The sequence below is a fragment of the Stomoxys calcitrans genome, chromosome 2 (assembly GCF_963082655.1).
Source record: "Stomoxys calcitrans chromosome 2, idStoCalc2.1, whole genome shotgun sequence".
Classification (NCBI taxonomy): domain Eukaryota; kingdom Metazoa; phylum Arthropoda; class Insecta; order Diptera; family Muscidae; genus Stomoxys; species Stomoxys calcitrans.
In genome coordinates this window covers 19,968,109-19,985,612 of record NC_081553.1, presented here as the reverse complement: position 1 = coordinate 19,985,612, position 17,504 = coordinate 19,968,109, and the positions used below count along the sequence as shown (strand labels likewise).

Genomic DNA, 17,504 nt, shown 5'->3' with positions numbered 1-17,504 from the left:
TTGAAAAGTTGAAATTTAGTACTAGTGAACTGATGCAAATGTAAATTTTGCCCTTGATCATTCCACTAAGGAACAAGGGCAAACTTCTCACATATCAATGAGTGCAGTCCGATTCAAGTTCAAGCTCAATGATAAGAAGCATCCATTTTATAGCCGAGTCCGAACGGCGTGCCGCAGTGCGACATCTCTTTGGAGAGAAGTTTTATATGGCATTCTAGCTCACAAATGTTCCTAGCATTAGGAGGGGAAAACCACCGCTGAAAAATTTTCAGCATCATAGGCGCATATGATAACCTCTGCGCTACGGTGGCCTCCACTAGTGAACTGATACCGCAAAAAATTTGGCAAACGTAAGTTATGTTTGATGGCATTTAATATTCATATATAGGTCACTAAAGTCCTTTGTTTATAGTTTACAAGAATATAAAACCTTTTTTCCTCCCACCTTAATGTAACAACATCAGTGATAATATTACTTCTTGTATTTTTTTCCTAAGACAATTTGAAATCATGTGATAATAGAGGAAACAATTGTATTTCCCCAGTACAGTCGATATTACTTTCCATCATTGCAGTCAATGGGTTGCTTTTATGCTTTATCGTCGTCGCCGTCGTCATTTTTGTTGTTTAAGGGGGAGAAAGCATGTGAAAATGCTACTTTGTAGAGAAGAGAAAAAAAACAACAAACCTCCCAAAAAACAAAAGAAAACAAATGAAAAATACCAGAAACACCAAAATACAACCAGAAACAATCATAATAAATTTAACTTACCTTATTCACCAGCAATAGTGTGGCCAATAGCAGTTGCAGCTGCAACGATAGCCACCGCGTTCTGTTGCCTTTAGTGCTCTGCATTATGGTGCAGGTTTGTTGCTTAAGTCTTTTGTTTTGTTCAAAATGTTTGGTTGAGTTGCAGTTGTATTTACTTTCTGTGTGTTTTATAATCAACCAAAAATGCACTAAACTTCACTCTAGACGAATTAGAATTTGTTGCTATGTTGTTGTTTATATCGTTGGTTGTTGTATAAGCTATTTATGTAGATATGTATATTTTGGGGGACGATGCGAATCGTTCGTTGGCGTTTAATTACTGCAGCGTACTATAATAAAAAACAAAATTAACAAGTTGTAGATTAACTATGCTGGGGCTATGTTTGTATGTTTATACAACTCAATATGCTACAACTAACTACAACAAAAATTTAACAAAACAAAATATGCATAAAATAAACAAAACTTTGGCATAGGAAAATATGTCTATCTGCCTGCTTGTATGTTTGCCATGTCTGTCTTTCTGTGCCTCCAATGGCGAATAGCTATTCTTCATGCATGCATGTGGTGATATTTTATATACAAATAACTACTTACATACATATGTTTTTCTATAATTACATATTCAATTCATGATTTTGATTGTTGATGAATGAATGATTATAAAATTTCTATATTTGTTATTTATTATAATGCATTTTTTTTGCAAACTCAACAACTACACACCAAAATGGCTATAAGATAATTTCCATTTCAATGTAATGCTTTAGTGCACTGGGCTAATCGTTAAGAGTTGCAGTTTGTTTTGCGGCAAACCAGCTTTTTTAAGATTTTTATTTTTTTTTTTTGCCAGCGTTAACGTAATGAATACTAAGATTTGTTTGTGTGTGTTCGTCTAGTTTTAATTTCCTCATTTGTATTGAATTTCGAGGAAATCTTTAGAGTTATACTTCTCTTGCTTAGTCTCGCTGTGACTAAGTCAGCAAAAACGAATTAGCAACAATTGGAATTTTGTTTCACCAGCAGAATTTTAAATAGACATGAATCATTACTTTTTTCATTCTAAGGCGATGTTATAAGACTTCATTTCTCGTATTTTTACATTTCGGAATAATAATCATTTTGAACACTGAGATTTCAAAATATTATTTAAAGACCTTTTGTGGATAATGAATGACAGGAAAGAGAGCTATAGAAAAAAAATGTTTTTGGGAAATCTTTCAAACTAATCAGGTAGGCGAACAAATTTAGAATGACCCTCAAAATTCGCACATTTCAAGTTTCAAAGTTTGGAGGCATGTAAATCTATTCGCATTTGGAAACTGATGAACTGGCTTGGATTCTATTAAAATCGCAATATACGTATTCTGACAATTTTTATTTTGTTTTCACACCCACCATCGAAGGATGGGGGTTAAACCTGCCGGTTCTATAAAGGAGGAAATTTTATTTTGGAAATATAAAAACGCTTAACCTCAATTTTTCTTCCTTTTGATCCCAATAAGCTAAATATGAAGTATTATGACTATCGCTTAATGATAATCCGAGCCGAGACACAGTGGGAGAAAAATGAAAAAAAGGTAGTAATAAAATATGCCGTGTGAGAACGGGTAGAGATTTCTCACTATCCAGCAAAATTTTGGAAATCGGACCACAAACAAAAATTTGAGAGCCCCAAAAAATTTCGTAACCGAAGTGACCAAGTGGTGTCGGTATGCGCACGCCGTCCAGACTCGACATGAAAAAGGAGGCTTATCATTGAGTTTAAACTTTAATCAGACTGCACTCATTAAAATTTAGTAAGTCCGTTTATACCCTCCAACAACTACACTAAATCTCGTCCAGAGAGGTTCTTCAATATATACGTAGCCCTCATATAAATCCAGCCTCGATTTGGCTTCTTTGGCTTCCCCTAGACACTAGAATTTTTATGTGGACGGATATGTAGCGTGATGACTTTACACACTCACACAAAAGACGATCTATGTCGGTCTATAACGTATTAAAGTTCTTTAACACTAGAAGGACCAAGTATTATTTTAAACATTTTTCGCTTCATTCAGCAAATGACAGATCTGATGTTTTAGTGGAAAACTTATAAAATTTAAAATTTTTGTTTTAAAACAATCAAAAAAAAAAAAAAAAAAAATTTAAAAAGACCCGTGTGAGAACGGCTAGAGATTTCTCACTATCCATCAAATACATTTGGAAATCGGACCACAGGCGAAGATTTAGCAGCCCCAATAAATTTTGAAAATATCGAGGTCACCAATTTTAGGGGCGTGCCAAAAGGCGTCCGGACAAACTAGGTCTTTGAAATTTTGCATACGATCTTGCTCAAAGAGATATCTCTACCCGTTCTCACACTGTATATTTTTATACCCACCACCATAGGATATGGGAAATATTCATTTAGTCACTCCGTTTGCAACACATCAAAATATCAATTTCCGACCCTACAAAGTATATATATTTCGGATCGGTTTAACGATGTCCGTGGGTCTGTCCGTCCGTCTGTTGTAATCACACAAATTTGTCACAGATACGTCTTGACGCACGTTTTGACGCACGCTGGTTAAGTTCTTGAACGGGGGAAATATGACCATATTTGGATATAGCTGCTATATATACCTATCTGCCGATAAAGGGTCTAATGCCCATAAATGATTTATATTTTGCTGAAATTTGAACCAGTGGGTAGTTTAGTTTAAGGGTTCCCAACATCTGACCCAAGTATGGGTCAGACGCGATAAAGGGTTTGATGCCCATAAAAGCTTTATTTATTACCCGATATCGCTAAAATTTGAAACTGTTGGTTATTTTAAGAATTCCGACATCTGACCTAAATATGGACTATATTTAGATATAGCTGCCATATAGACCGATCTTCCGATAAAGGGTCTAATGCCCATAAATGCTTTATTTATTACCCGACTTTGCTAAAATTTTAAACAGTGAGTAGTTTTAGGCCACCCAACATCGGACCCAAATATGGATCGAACTTTATTTAGATAAAGACCGATCTGCTGATATGGGGTCTGAAGCCCATAAAATCTTTACCTATTACTCAATTTCGCTGAAATGTTAATAACAGTGAGTTATTTTGAGCCTCCCGATATCCGACCGTAATATGGTTTCGATCGGACTATTTTAAGATATAACTGTCATATAGGCCGATCTGCCGATAAAGTGTCTGAAGCCCATAAAACCTTTTTTATGGGCTTTAGATATAGCTGCCATGTATACCGATCTGCCTATAAAGGGTCCAATGCCCACAAATGCTTTATTTATTAACCGATTTTGCTGAAATTTGAAACAGTGGGTTAAATTTGACCCAGGGATTGGAAATGGCTCGTATGGGTTCAGATTTGGATATAGCCCTCATATAAACCGACCTCATGATTTGACATATTGAGCCCATGGAAAATTAAATATTTGTCCGATTTGGTTGAATTTTCCCGTAGTGTTCCGTTAGGACTTTCAACATCCGTGCGAAATACGATTGAAATCGGTCTATAAGCTGATATAATTCCTATATTAACCGACTCCGTGATTCCTAAGCCCCTAGAAGTTAACCGAATTAGCTGGAATTTTGCCCGTAGTGGTGGTGTACTAATTTCATCATTCCGTTTGTAGCACCTCGAAATATTCGTCTAAGACCCCATAAAGTATTGGGTTGCCCAAAAAGTAGTTGCGGATTTTTCGTATAGTCGGCGTTGACAAATAAAGTATAGTTGATTAAAGTTCATTCTAAGTTTTATTAAAAATGCATTTACTTTCTTTTAAAAAATCCGCAATTACTATTTAGCTAACCCAATATATATATTCTTGATCGTCATGACATTTTAAGTCGATCTAGCCATGTCCGTTCGTCTGCCGAAAGCACGCTAACTTTCGAAGGAGTAAATCTAGGCACTTGAAATTTTGCACAAATATTTCTAATGTAGGTCTGTTTTTATTGTAAATGGGCCATATCGATCGATGTTTTGATATAGCTGCCATATAAACTGATCTTGGATCTTGACTTCTTGAGCCACTAGTGGGAGCAATTCTCACCCGATTTGGCTAAAAATTTGCGTGAACTCTTTGTTTTAACTTCCAACATGAAGTGTTTAGTTATGACTTCCAACAACTGTACTAAGTTTGGTTGAAATCGGTTCATCACCTTATATAGCTGTCATATAAACCGTTCTGGGATCTTGACTTCTTCAGCCTTTAGAGGACGGCAGTCTCATCCGATTTTGGGTAAAATTTAGCATGAAGTGTTTTGTTGTGACTTCTAACAATAGCTGTCATATAAACCGATCTAGGATCTTGACTTCTTAAGCCTCTAGGCAATTCTTCACCCATGACCCTTAACATACGTCTTAAATATGGTCTGAATCGATCTATAGCCTGATACAACTCCCATAAAAACCGATCTGCCGATATTATTACTCGAACCCCTATAGGGTACACTTCTTATTAGATTTGGCCAAAATTTTGCGCAATGACTTCTACTATGGTCTTCAACATTCATTTCATTTATGGTCCGAATCGGACTATAACTTGATATAGCATAACAATTCTTATCCATTATTCTTTGTTTGCCTAAAGAGGGATACCGGGCAAAGAACTCACGAAATGCGATCCATGGTGGTGGGTATATAAGATTCGGCCCGGCCGAACTTACCACGCTCTTACTTGTTTTTTGTTTATTTTATTTTTCTAATATTTTATTTAGATTTCATTGAGTCGTAGTGTTGAAGAACATAGGGCAGCAGAAGACGATGAGTTTGCAGAAGGTAACAAAATATTGCCGAGGATATTTTGTTACTGAGATGAGGCAAAGCAACAACCGACCAGATATTTCCATTATGCTACATCCTGATAAAGACCCATGGGAGCCAAATCAATGACTTCCGTCTATTTGTTCACTGCATTGTAGCTTTCGACTCGAAAATGGCTGACCCTATTTTCTTGAATGGTCTGGAAGGAGTGATAATTTTTGGATATCAGAAGGGGCGGACTCTTGCCTTACCCCAAAAACTCCATGCATACTAAAAAGTATAAGAACGGTATTATAAGGAGCTCATATTAAAGCAATTTTGATAATCTGATCCAAATTGACCAAATTGAAAAGTAGTCTGATCAGGGTTATAGGGGACCCATGGCTCTGTGCACTGGCTTTACAATATTTAAAGAAATCTTGCGCTTCCTTAAAGCCTTCCAAAATGAAAAGTAGTCTTGTCAGGGTTATAGGGGATCCATGCCTCTGGGCACTGGCTTTATAATATTTTAACAAATATTAAATTTTAATGAAGCCACTGGAGGTTGTCTAACCAGGTGGTATATTATAAATCCTCACTCAGTAATTTAGCTTAGCTAATCGATGTTATAAGAGTTTAATACCCTATGAAAAATTACAGTCTTTATTTTACTTACATCTGCTGCCAAACTCCCACATAACAAATATCGAAATTGCCATAAAATAAAATAAATTATTGTTGAGGTTAAACAGGCAATTTGTCGACTCTAAAGACTTTGCCATTTTATTGAAAACAATCTTTGCAACTATTTTTATATGCCTATAAATTGCGTCACATTAAAAAGGAATTCTCGTAGCAACGATCATCAAGCCACGCCATCTCATCTTCATGACTTTGGCAGCAAGGCTTTACATGAAAAAATTTACATAAAGATAGACAGACTGACGGGCAAACAAATAGCCCAGACCATATCTGGTGTCGTCTGTCTGGAGGAGCATCCGAATGGAAAATGACAAGTACAGGTATCCATTAATGCATACCACGCAGCACTCGACTTACTTTAGCACGAAAACACACTCTCAGTTACCTAAAGCATCTGGCTTTTAATGGTTTATGAGTCATGCGACAATATTTTTTGATATTCCGCGAGAGAACATAGCGAGGTGCGACATTCTTCAATCCATTCAACCATCCAAGCATGGCTACTGGTTTTGTGGACGAAGCGAGGCTATGGTAGGGGATCTCCCACAGCTTAGAAGTTTGCTTTGGGAGACGACCCATAAATATCCAGTCCATTGCAATTTGGGACAAATACATTTCAGTTTCCGCAATTTTTCTGTTTTTTTAGTTTTTTTTTTTTTTGTCTAAATAGCTATCTATGCTGTGAATTATAATTGCAGCTCATTTGCGATTATTTGCTGCCATTCTTCTTGTTATTGCTGTTGTCGCTTTATAAACAATTTCATTGTTTTTGTAGGCTAAAACAAAAAAAAAATTAGATGAAATGTATAAAAAAACCAAACAAAAATGTGGTAAACATCTGATGTCATAACTAATGCTTTAGCGAATATTTGTTCAAGCGAAAACTGGCTAATGGCAGCAGCACTAGAAACAGCACCAGCACTAGCACCTCCAACAACAGCGGAGACATAAAACAAGGCTTTTATACGCAGACGTGCAAACATTTTTTTTTTATTTTTACCACCGCAGCCTCATAGTCCCTCTTTTAAGCGGCAAAGAGTTAGCAGTGTGTGTTGATATGGAGTGTAGGTTGACTGGTTGGCATGTTTTCATGTTTGTTAGAGCCCCACCACCACTCAAAGCAAGACTTGATCATACGAATATGGCCGTCTCTTTGGAGTCAGTACTCGCATGACTGATTGGATGGATAGATTGGTGCTCTCTTTAAACAACAACAGATGGTGCCCGCAACAAATACTCACTCGCTTACTCACTTATACTCAAGCAAATAATGTATCAACTGTTGTGTTTAGAACACTGGAAGAAATTTGTATAAGAGCAAGTGCAGTATGCTATGATGCAAAGTGGTAGAAGACAAATAGATTCTTGTACAGAAGTTCCAACGGCAAAATGCAGGGGATTCACCGGGTGGGTGCATGGGTCTCTTTTATGAAGAACAAGTAAGGGAAAGCAAAACTGTAATTGCCCAATTTCCACTTATAGGGTTAGTGTAATGTATTAAAAGGTTGTTAAATTGTAAGAGCAATTCCGCTATATGGACTCTTCTGAATTGTCTACAGTTATAATGATATGTACCCATTTTTGTCAGGATCGGCTAAAAATGACGAGATTATTGCTATATTGGAAAATTGAATAAGAACTTAATCTAGATTGAAATCGAGCAAAATCCGTACGCATAGTAAAAGTCATAGAAAAAGATATTGTGCAATATTTTGAAAAAACTTTGACTAATGCTTTAGAAGCGAAAATCGGGAAATACACACATAAAGGAGCTATATATTGGGTTGCCCAAAAAGTAATTGCGGATTTTTTAAAAGAAAGTAAATGCATTTTTAATAAAACTTAGAATGAACTTTAATCAAATATACTTTTTTACACTTTTTTTCTTAAGCAAGCTAAAAGTAAAAGCTGATAACTGACAAAAGAAAGAATGCAATTACAGAGTCACAAGCTGTGAAAAAATTTTTCAACGCCGACTATATGAAAAATTCGCAAATACTTTTTGGACAACCCAATATAAGTCTGAACGGATTTCGACCAGAGTTCGTTCAAAACCCCTTCATTTCTAAATTCATCCGATCAAATTTGGTACAGTCACATAAATTGTTTGGTAACATTTACGCGATAACGAAATATCCATCACAAAGTAGGTATTTAAATGTGCGAAAACAACAACAAACGTTAATGTATAACATAACGAATACAGTTCATCACAATACAAAACCATAATGGATTGTGCGAAAATGGAAGGCTTTTAATATAATTAAGTATCATAACATCGAAATAAATCCAAATTTACTCAGAGAGTGTTTGAATTACCATCCATAAGTTTGATTTATGTTACAACATTAAATTGAACTTGGCATTCATTGCAATATGCCCTTCCATTTTAAACGATTGATGTTAAATTATGTTCGTCACAAATTCTAGCAATCAAAACTCCTCCTCAAAGAGATAGTGCACTGCGGCACGCCCTTCCGATTCGGCTATTAAAAGGAGGTTCTTTATCATTGAACGTAAACTTGAATTTGAGAGAAATTGTCTCTGTTCCTAAATGGAATGTTTGAGGGATCGTAATCGCCAATCTCCTATAACCTTTATTTTAAAAGAAACAAGTAAAAAGGCATTAAGTTCGGCCGGCCGAACTTTGGATAACCACCACCTCGGGTATATATATAAACCCCATTTCGTCACAATCCGGTGAAAATTGGATAACTTAAGCACCCAAATTAGGCACGGACATTGAGTGGTCTTATATATATGTCACTATTAAATTTTATGGAACAAAATATTAGTCTTTAATTATAAATCGATCTGAACCATATTAAGGTTGGATATCGGGAGGCTCAGAAAAACTCACTGTTTCAAATTTCAGCGAAATCGGGTTATAAATAAAGTTTTTATGGGTTTCACTCACCTTATCGGCATATCGGTCTATATGGCAGCTATGTCTAAATATAGTCCGATCAGAACCATATTTATATTGGGTTTCAGGAGGCTAAAAATAACTCACTGTTTCAAATTTTAGCAAAATCGGATAAAAAATAAAACTTTTATGGCCTTCAGACCCTTTATCGGGAGATCGGTCTATATGGCAGCTATATCTAAATATAATCCGATCTGAATCATATTTACATCAGATTTTGGGAGGCTTAAAATAACCCACTGTTACAAATTTCAGCGAAATCAGGTAATAAATAAAGCTTTTATGGTCTTCAGACCCCTTATCGAGAGATCGGTCTATATGGTAGTTATATCTAAGTATGGTCCGATTTGACCCATATTTGGGCCAGTTGTCGGGAAGCCTTAAACTACTCACTGCTTCAACGAAATCGGATGAAAAATAAAGATTTTATGGGCATTAGACCCTTTATCAGAAAATCGGTCTATATAGCAGCTATAGCCTAATATGGTCCGATTTGGCCCGTTCAAGAACTTAATTAGCGTGCACCAAAAAGACGTATCTGTGCCAAATTTCAGCTCATAATCTCAATTTTTGAAGGCTCTAGAGTGATTACAACAGACACACGGACAGACGGATAGACGGACAGGCGGACAGACACACACACATCGTTAAATCGTCTTAGAATTTTACGACGATCCGAAATATATATACATTGTAAGGTCAGAAATTGATTTTTCGATGTGTTGCAAACGGAATGACTAAATGAATATACCTCCTATCCTACGGTGGTGGGTATAAAAAACCGTCTCCTTCCTTCTCGCAAAGGTAAACCTAATGGTTCGAAATTTTTCAAAGATACTTCTCTTGATGTAGGTCGGTTGGAATTGTAAATGGGCCAAATCGGTTCATGTTTAGATGTATCTCCCATATAAAACGATCCACCGATTATAATTCTTGAGTCTCCCGAGATGACTTTTTTTAGACCTCCAACAGTTATCCCAAGTTTGATACGCATCAGTTGATAAACTGATATAGCTCCCATATAAGCCGATCTCTCAAATATATTTCTTGAGTCTCTAGAGAGGGCAATTCTTCCTCTCCGATTTGGCTAAAATTTTACACGACGACCGCTCTTATGACCTCCTCTCCCGACTTGAGCAACTACAGAAAGTATTTCTTATCCAAAAATATTAGAATCCATTAGCTTCTACCTTTCAGGAGAAACCGCGAACTTGACAAGCGCGATCCATGGTATAAGCACTTCATAAGCGTTCACTTCTTTTTTCAATTTTAAATATAATTTGTCCATAATATCTTTAAAAAGAAAGATGATCGTAATGGGTCAGCGAGTAGTTTGTATGACAACAAGCAGCTCCGAGTCTTCTGTGCATTAAAATCTACTCGATTCATTCCACCCCACTCAGAAATGGCCAGCAAATCCTTGCAGAGTGTATCGTCCATAACCCGCCTCTTGTCCTCAATCTCTCGAAGACTTGGCCTATGGTCGAATGAGTGCGAATGGCAAAGATTACTGTCATCCGCAAATGGGTAGATCGGATTCGATCTACTCCCTAATGCGTTCCTTTTGAGATCTATATTACCATATTGGTAAGTATCTCCAACCTTGGGGGTATTTCGGGGATGGGGTGGCCAACCAGACACTGGGCCCTTAAAGTAAATATTGGCTTCGTGCTCTACTTTCAAATATATTGATATATTGGCATAATCGGTAAATAAGTTCTGGTTGAGGGTGGGGTGGAACCCATTGTCTTTGTCCCGAAAATGAGTATCAATTTCATTCTCTACTTCCAAATAGCTTTTATATAAGTCACATATTGCCATGGTCGGTAAATACATCGATTACCTTTAATTTGATACCTACATTGTCTTGATCGGTCCACTTTTGATTTTGCGTGGTGATGCTGGAGGATCGGATGATAGGGGGGTGTATCGGCCCCTCTTCCGACATCAAAAATTAATATTAACTGTGTTTCTTTCCAGACCAACCTACACAAACTGTGAAAATTTCAATGTAATCGATTCAGCCGCTTTTAAATCTATACGGAACAAACAAACAAACACAAAATGATTTTTATTGAAATTTAGACTTTAGAGAAAATTTCATGGAAATTTTGTCCTTGCAGAAAATTTTATTGAAATTTTGACTTTACTCAAAATTTCATTAAAATTTTGTCTTTAGAAAAAATTGCATTATAATTACTTGGTCTTCAGAGAAAATTTCATAAAAATTTATGAAATTTTATCTTAGAGAAAATGTTATTAAAATTTTATCTTTGGAGAAAATTTCTTAAATTTCTTGTCTAAAAAGAAAATTTCATAAAAATTTTATCCATATAGAAAATTTTTTTAAAATTTTGTCTTTACAAAATATTTTACCAAAATGTCTGAAAAAAATTGTATCAATTTTTGTTTTAAGAAATTGTTTGTCTTTATAAGAAAATCTTTGGACTTTATTGAATATTGTATTAAATCTTTGATTTTAGAAAAAAGTGCTAGCGGTAAGACCTCAGACGTTTCCAACCCACCACACTTAGCCCCAGGGATGAACACATTAAACATTTGCCTAAGATTGCTTAAAAAGAATCGATCAAACATACATGACACACTCTGTTCTTATTCACTTTTCCTGCAGTGTGCATTTGTTCAAATGAGACGTAATCAGGGGGAATTATGAATTCAAAACATGGTCATTGTCTTGATTGTTGTTTTTTTGTTGTATTTTTTGCCAAAGTTTTGGGCGAGTTATCTGTGGGCGATTAGTTTCCACACGACAAAAATCGAAGTTAATATAACAACAAGAGCAAAAAAACAGGCATTGCTATAACAAAACATGGGAGATAATTTTGTCTAATAAAACAAACCTTTATAAGGTTCAGCAGCTTTAATTCCCCCAAAAACTAGATTTACTTTCAAACCAACTTTTAATGGAATTCGAAAGAAGATTGCTTTGTTATATTCAGGGTTAAGAAAAATTGCCAAGAATAGAATGATGATGAGGCATGCATGATGAGTGAGTGGTGATCTTGGCTAATAAAATGCATCGCAATGCTTGTCTCAGTCAGTGCATTTGCTTAGCAAAAAAAAAAACAACAGCAAACATTTTAATATACACAAAAACAAATACAGTTTTTCACAAAAAAAAAACACACACACACACATACACAGATCGAATCAGAGGGAAACAGCCAGTCAGACAGACAGATAGAGGGAGCATCTACTCCACCTTAACTAAGTATTTGACTCTCAAAAATGGCAATGAAAAATGCTTTTTTTTATTCAACCTATTGTTTTGTTGTTGTTGATTCTCTTGCAAAGCCAAGGAAAAAATTCGCTATTTTCAATGAAATGTATTGACAATTTCCCAATTTTTAAGCTTGATATATTCTGTTTAATAATTTTGTTTTATTATTTGCCCATGCGGGAATTAAAAATTTCGCGTTTGTTTCTTAAATTTTTTGTTTTCGGATGGTTTTTTTATGCGCGGTAACACGGCTTGATTACGGCTTAAGAGAGAGAGAGAGAGAGTTACGAGCTACCTTTCTTCCGCTTTCCTGGTCGTTTCGGTTTGAGAGTCACGATTAAACTAATTTTCAGTTTAAGCCACCAGCAATGAGCAACCCATTCTAGTTGAGTTTGATTTAAAGTGTTGCCACCTTGCGGGCAATGTTTGTGTGCTGCCATCGGTAAACAAATGGAATATGTAATTGTGTATGCAATTTAAGGGGGTTGGAATAATGTGTTAATTATACTGTTATTTAAGGAATAATCAAAGAAGATTTTGTTGTAATTGCGGATTTTTTTAAAAGAAAGTAAATGCATTTTTAATAAAACTTAGAATGAACAGTAGCAGCTGATAACTGACAGAAGAAAGAATGGAATTACAGAGTCACAAGCGGTGAAAAAAATTGTCAACGCCGACTATATGAAAAATCCGCAATTACTTTTTGGGCAACCCAATATATATATAAATAACCGTGCTTTTAAATGTTCCCAAAAAGTATTTATTTATACAGTTACAGTTTCTTTGATCAATTTTAAGTCAGTGTAAGAGCGTGCTAAGTTCGGCCGGGCCGAATCTTATATACCCTCCACCATAGATAGCATGTGTCGATTTCTTTTCCCGGCCAAAAAAAAGTTATATGGCTAATGTAAAGACGATCGGATGAAAATTCCGCCTGTCTGCCGAAAACATCCTAACATTCGAACCCAAATACTTCATATTGATGTAGTTCGATTTGCCCATTTCACTTTTTGATTGCCTAAAGGCCAGGTTGTTAAAGGGTATTTTAGAGCCGTGTCCAAACGGTGGTCCGTAGGGCGATACAGTTTAGTAAAGAAGTTTGTACATAGCTTAATACTTAACAAATATCGTCAGCATTGGAATAATAAATAATTACTGCTGAACATTTTCCTGATGTTCCTGTCAGGGTTGAAACCCAGGCATTCAGCGTCATAGGCGGACATGGTAACCTCTGCGCCACGGTGGCCTTCCATTTGGAACAATATAGAGCTAAAAATGAGAGGTCTTTGGGATTTCGTTACGAATCTGATAGTAAAATTTGCGGGCGAAATGCATGGGGCAATCCAAAATTGCAAATTTTGCCCATGAACATTCCACTAAGGAACAGGGGCAAACTTCTCACACATCATAAGTGCAGTTCGATTCAAGTTTAAGCTCAATGATAAGGGACCTCCTTTTTATAGCCGAGTCCGAACGGCGTGCCGCAGTGCGACACCTCTTTGGAAGAAGTTTTACATGGCATAGTACCTCACAAATGTTGCCAGCATTAGGAGATGGGGCAATCCAACCGTTCAAAATATCCCCAATGGTCATATAGAACGATTGAGACAATATGGATTTTAAATGAATGGTCATTGAGATTATATTATGGATCTGAAGATGGAAGAAGGTAAAAAAAAAAATCCAAAAAAAAAAGGAACAGGGATATCTTATTAGTTCTTTTTGGATTTTGCTGATAAAAGTGTTTTTGAAAACTGAAAATAAATTCTGCCCGCATGTTTTTATTTAGAGATGATTTCTAAATGGACTTTTTTCGTAAATTTTATGTAGAAGCTACAAATGTTGTTCGATGCAATAATTTTTATGCTTCTGTTTAGAACACATATGAAGTAAAAAAAAAACCAAAGTGCATCCATTTAATTTGATGTATATGTCCTCTTCACAAAAAAAAAAAAATAAAATAAATAAATAAAGACATTTAAGCAAATTTTTTCAATAAACAATAATCAATGAAAATACTTTTTGACCAAAAATTGCAAAAAAATACACGTTTTTAAATTTTTGTTTTTACTTTTTAACAGAATTGTCAGGTATGGACACAAATGTCTTCGTAAATCGCAAAATACAAGGCAGGATTAGTCAAAATTGCAAACCAAAGAAAAAAAATTAAAGTCGAATATCCCCGACAATACCAGTAGAGGTATTGTAGACTTCAAGCGGTCTTTTTTGTAGAGATTTTTGTGCACTATCAAAAAAAAAAAAGAATTTTGAAAATCAGACCGCAAATGAAGATTTGGAAGCCCGAAAATTTTTTCGAAATGCTGAGGTGACCAACTTGCGAGGCCTGTCAAGAGGCGCCTGAACCACCTCTTTAAAGAGCTGTCTTTACCGTTCTCATATGACATATTTTTTTATTAGATTTTTTCGTTTCTATCCTACTGTGCGACGCCTATCATCAATCTGAAGTCAAGCTTCCTCAGCCCTAGGATAAGAGACAATCAGTTTGGTGGAATTCTAGGCCACAGGGCCTTCGTCAACCTGCAACCCACATCGCTAGCCCATGTCTAAGTCGCCCGGTCCTCGTAGAAGGCATGTACCCTTCCAAGAAGCTCGCAATGTTTCCGTTGAACGATCTACGACAATTAGCGATCTTTTCCTTGCCCGGTCGTTGGTCTCTTCGTTCCCTGCCACACCTTGGTGGCTAGGTACGTAGCAAGGCCTCAGAGCCTTTCCCATGGTTCCATGAAACTTTTTGCTTGTTCTAACCAGTTTTAACCTCACATGGTGCGAATTTAGAGCTTTCAGCGCCGCCTTACTGTTCACGTTTATTGTGACAGTTCAATTGGGCCGCCAGTCCTGCACCAACATCATTTTCAGTACCTTCAGCACAGCGAAGACCAACTGAAATAAGCTGCATCCGTCCAAATGCCTATAGGATTCCCTGATTCCAAGTAATTTAATGAATATTTCTGCTTCAGTGTCACCTAATCTAATTTAGACACATGTGTATAAACAGCGGGTGCCGGGAATCGAAGGGCAGGGAGGGGACTCAAGCCCAGAGATCTTATTTTGGGAAGGAAGGAATTCCCTGGAATGTAATCAGTCACGCTGCAGTTTCATCTCTCTGCAGAATAGAAGAATGTCCAAAGTTTGAAGAGCACCACGTACCTGACTCCCCCGGTCATATGAGGTTCTTCGTACAGATGCACAGCCCGAAGATCGAGAATGGTATTCTGCGCTTCTCGCAAGTAACTTTCGGAGCAAAATTCTGTTTGCGGCTTTAATTAATATAACCCACTTTTATTTATTCTCACAAGCGCCATCAACCAGTCTACTTGTGCAACACAGAATGTTAATACAAAATGTTGCCAACTTAACTATCACATATTATTTTTTCCTTAGTTGGCAACTAATATACATTCATACAGGTGGCAACATCGATGTGCAACAGTTTATTATGTTCACAAACCAACAACAGGTTGACTCACGAGTTTTTATTTGCGACTCATAAAATGCCACCTCTGGACAAAATTAGTTACGACATAAACCATTATTGTGCTTTATTACGCAGCGTGGCAACACTTGTCATCTTCGTTAAGTTAATAATAATTTATAGTCTCAATGTATAGATGTCACTGTACAACGAAAATACTGGATAATTTTTATTGAACTAACAAAATAATTGAATTTAAAAGTTTTATACCCTCCACCATAAGTTGGAGGATATAAAACAACATTCCGTTTGTTACAACATCAACAACAACATTCCGTTTGTTACACATCGAAATATTGGTATTTGGGGCACCGCCCCTTTCCCAAGGAGTAAAAATTTTGGGGCCACATGTTTGAGGACGCCTCTTATCATAAACTCCCCATAAACCAAAGGCAATATGGGGTTTAAATAAATGGTATTTGAGAGAAGAACACGATGCTAATATTTTTTCAAGGCCAAGTGTCTACGACTCACCCCCGAAAAGACCCCTAAATCGGACATCATGACAATAACTGGCTGAAATGATGATAACTGGCTGAAATGTTGATGACCCTTAGCCCTGCGATCGTGCGATCATAGACCAATAAAGACCATATGGAATTCAGATAAATGCATTTATATTGATATACTCTTAGTCAAGCGATATACATATACTATTTTCGTAGCATTGTATTGTATTTCACGAAAAGCTCTTTAATGTTGAAAATACATACTCAAAGGATAATTTTGTTCCATATAAAGTTAAGAAAGCGCCGGGCCCTCTCCGGTTCAGCTAGTTTAGTATAAACAAGTAAAAAGGCGTTAAGTTCGGCCGGGCCGAACTTTGGATACCCACCACCTCGGGTATATATGTAAACCACCTTTCATCAAAATTCGGTGAAAATTTCATACCTTATACTCATATACCTCATACCGATCTGAACTATATACGACACGGATGTCGAAAAGCCGAACATAAGTCACTGTGTCAAATTTCAGTGAAATCGGATTATATATGCGCCTTTTATGGGGCCAAGACTTTAAATCGAGATATCGCTCTACATGGCAGCTATATCCAAATCTGGACCGATTTGGGCCAAGTTGCATAAACATGTCGAAGAGCCTAACACTAAGCACTGTCCCAAATTTCGGCGAAATCGGACAATAAATGCCTCTTTTATGGGCCCTAAACCTTAAATCCAGAGATCGGTCTATATGGCAGCTATATTCAAATCTGGACCGATCTGGGCAAAATTTAAGAAGGACGTCGAAGAGCCTATCCAAACTCACTGTCTAAAATTTCAGCGACATCGGACAATAAATGCGTCTTTTATGGCCCCAAAACCTAAAACCTAGATATCGGTCTATATGGCAGCTATATCCAAATCTGGACCGATCTGTGCGGTATTGCAGAAGTATGTCAAGGGGCTTAACTTAACTCACTGTTCCAAATTTCGGGGACATCGGGCAATAAATGAGCATTTTATGGGCCCAAAACCATAAATCAAGAAATCGGTCTATATGGCAGCTATATCCAAATTTGAACCGATGTGGACCAAATTGAAGAAATATGTCAAAGGGCCTAACACATCTCACTGTCCCAAATTTCAGCAAAATGGGATAATAAATGTGGCTATTATGGG

General features: G+C 36.5%; 1 protein-coding gene across 6 annotated transcripts in view; it reads right to left on the bottom strand.

The window, feature by feature from the left end:
• Positions 1 to 12,733, bottom strand: part of LOC106080376 (uncharacterized) — a 91,483-nt gene extending 78,750 nt beyond the window's left edge. For 4 of the 6 annotated variants that reach the window (XR_009397099.1, XR_009397100.1, XM_059362692.1 and 1 more), the window contains exons 1-2: positions 12,430 to 12,727; positions 773 to 1,101 (exon numbers count right to left, since the gene is read on the bottom strand). Coding sequence is in view for 4 of the 6 variants with exons in the window: in XM_059362692.1 (XP_059218675.1) it covers positions 773 to 856 (84 nt within the window). In the remaining 2 variants the exon portion in view is untranslated. Of the gene's footprint in view, positions 1 to 772; positions 1,102 to 12,309; positions 12,376 to 12,429 lie in introns of those variants that run through there. The other 2 variants (XM_013241740.2, XM_013241743.2) reach the window with 2 other exon arrangements.
• Positions 12,734 to 17,504: the final 4,771 nt, after the last annotated feature.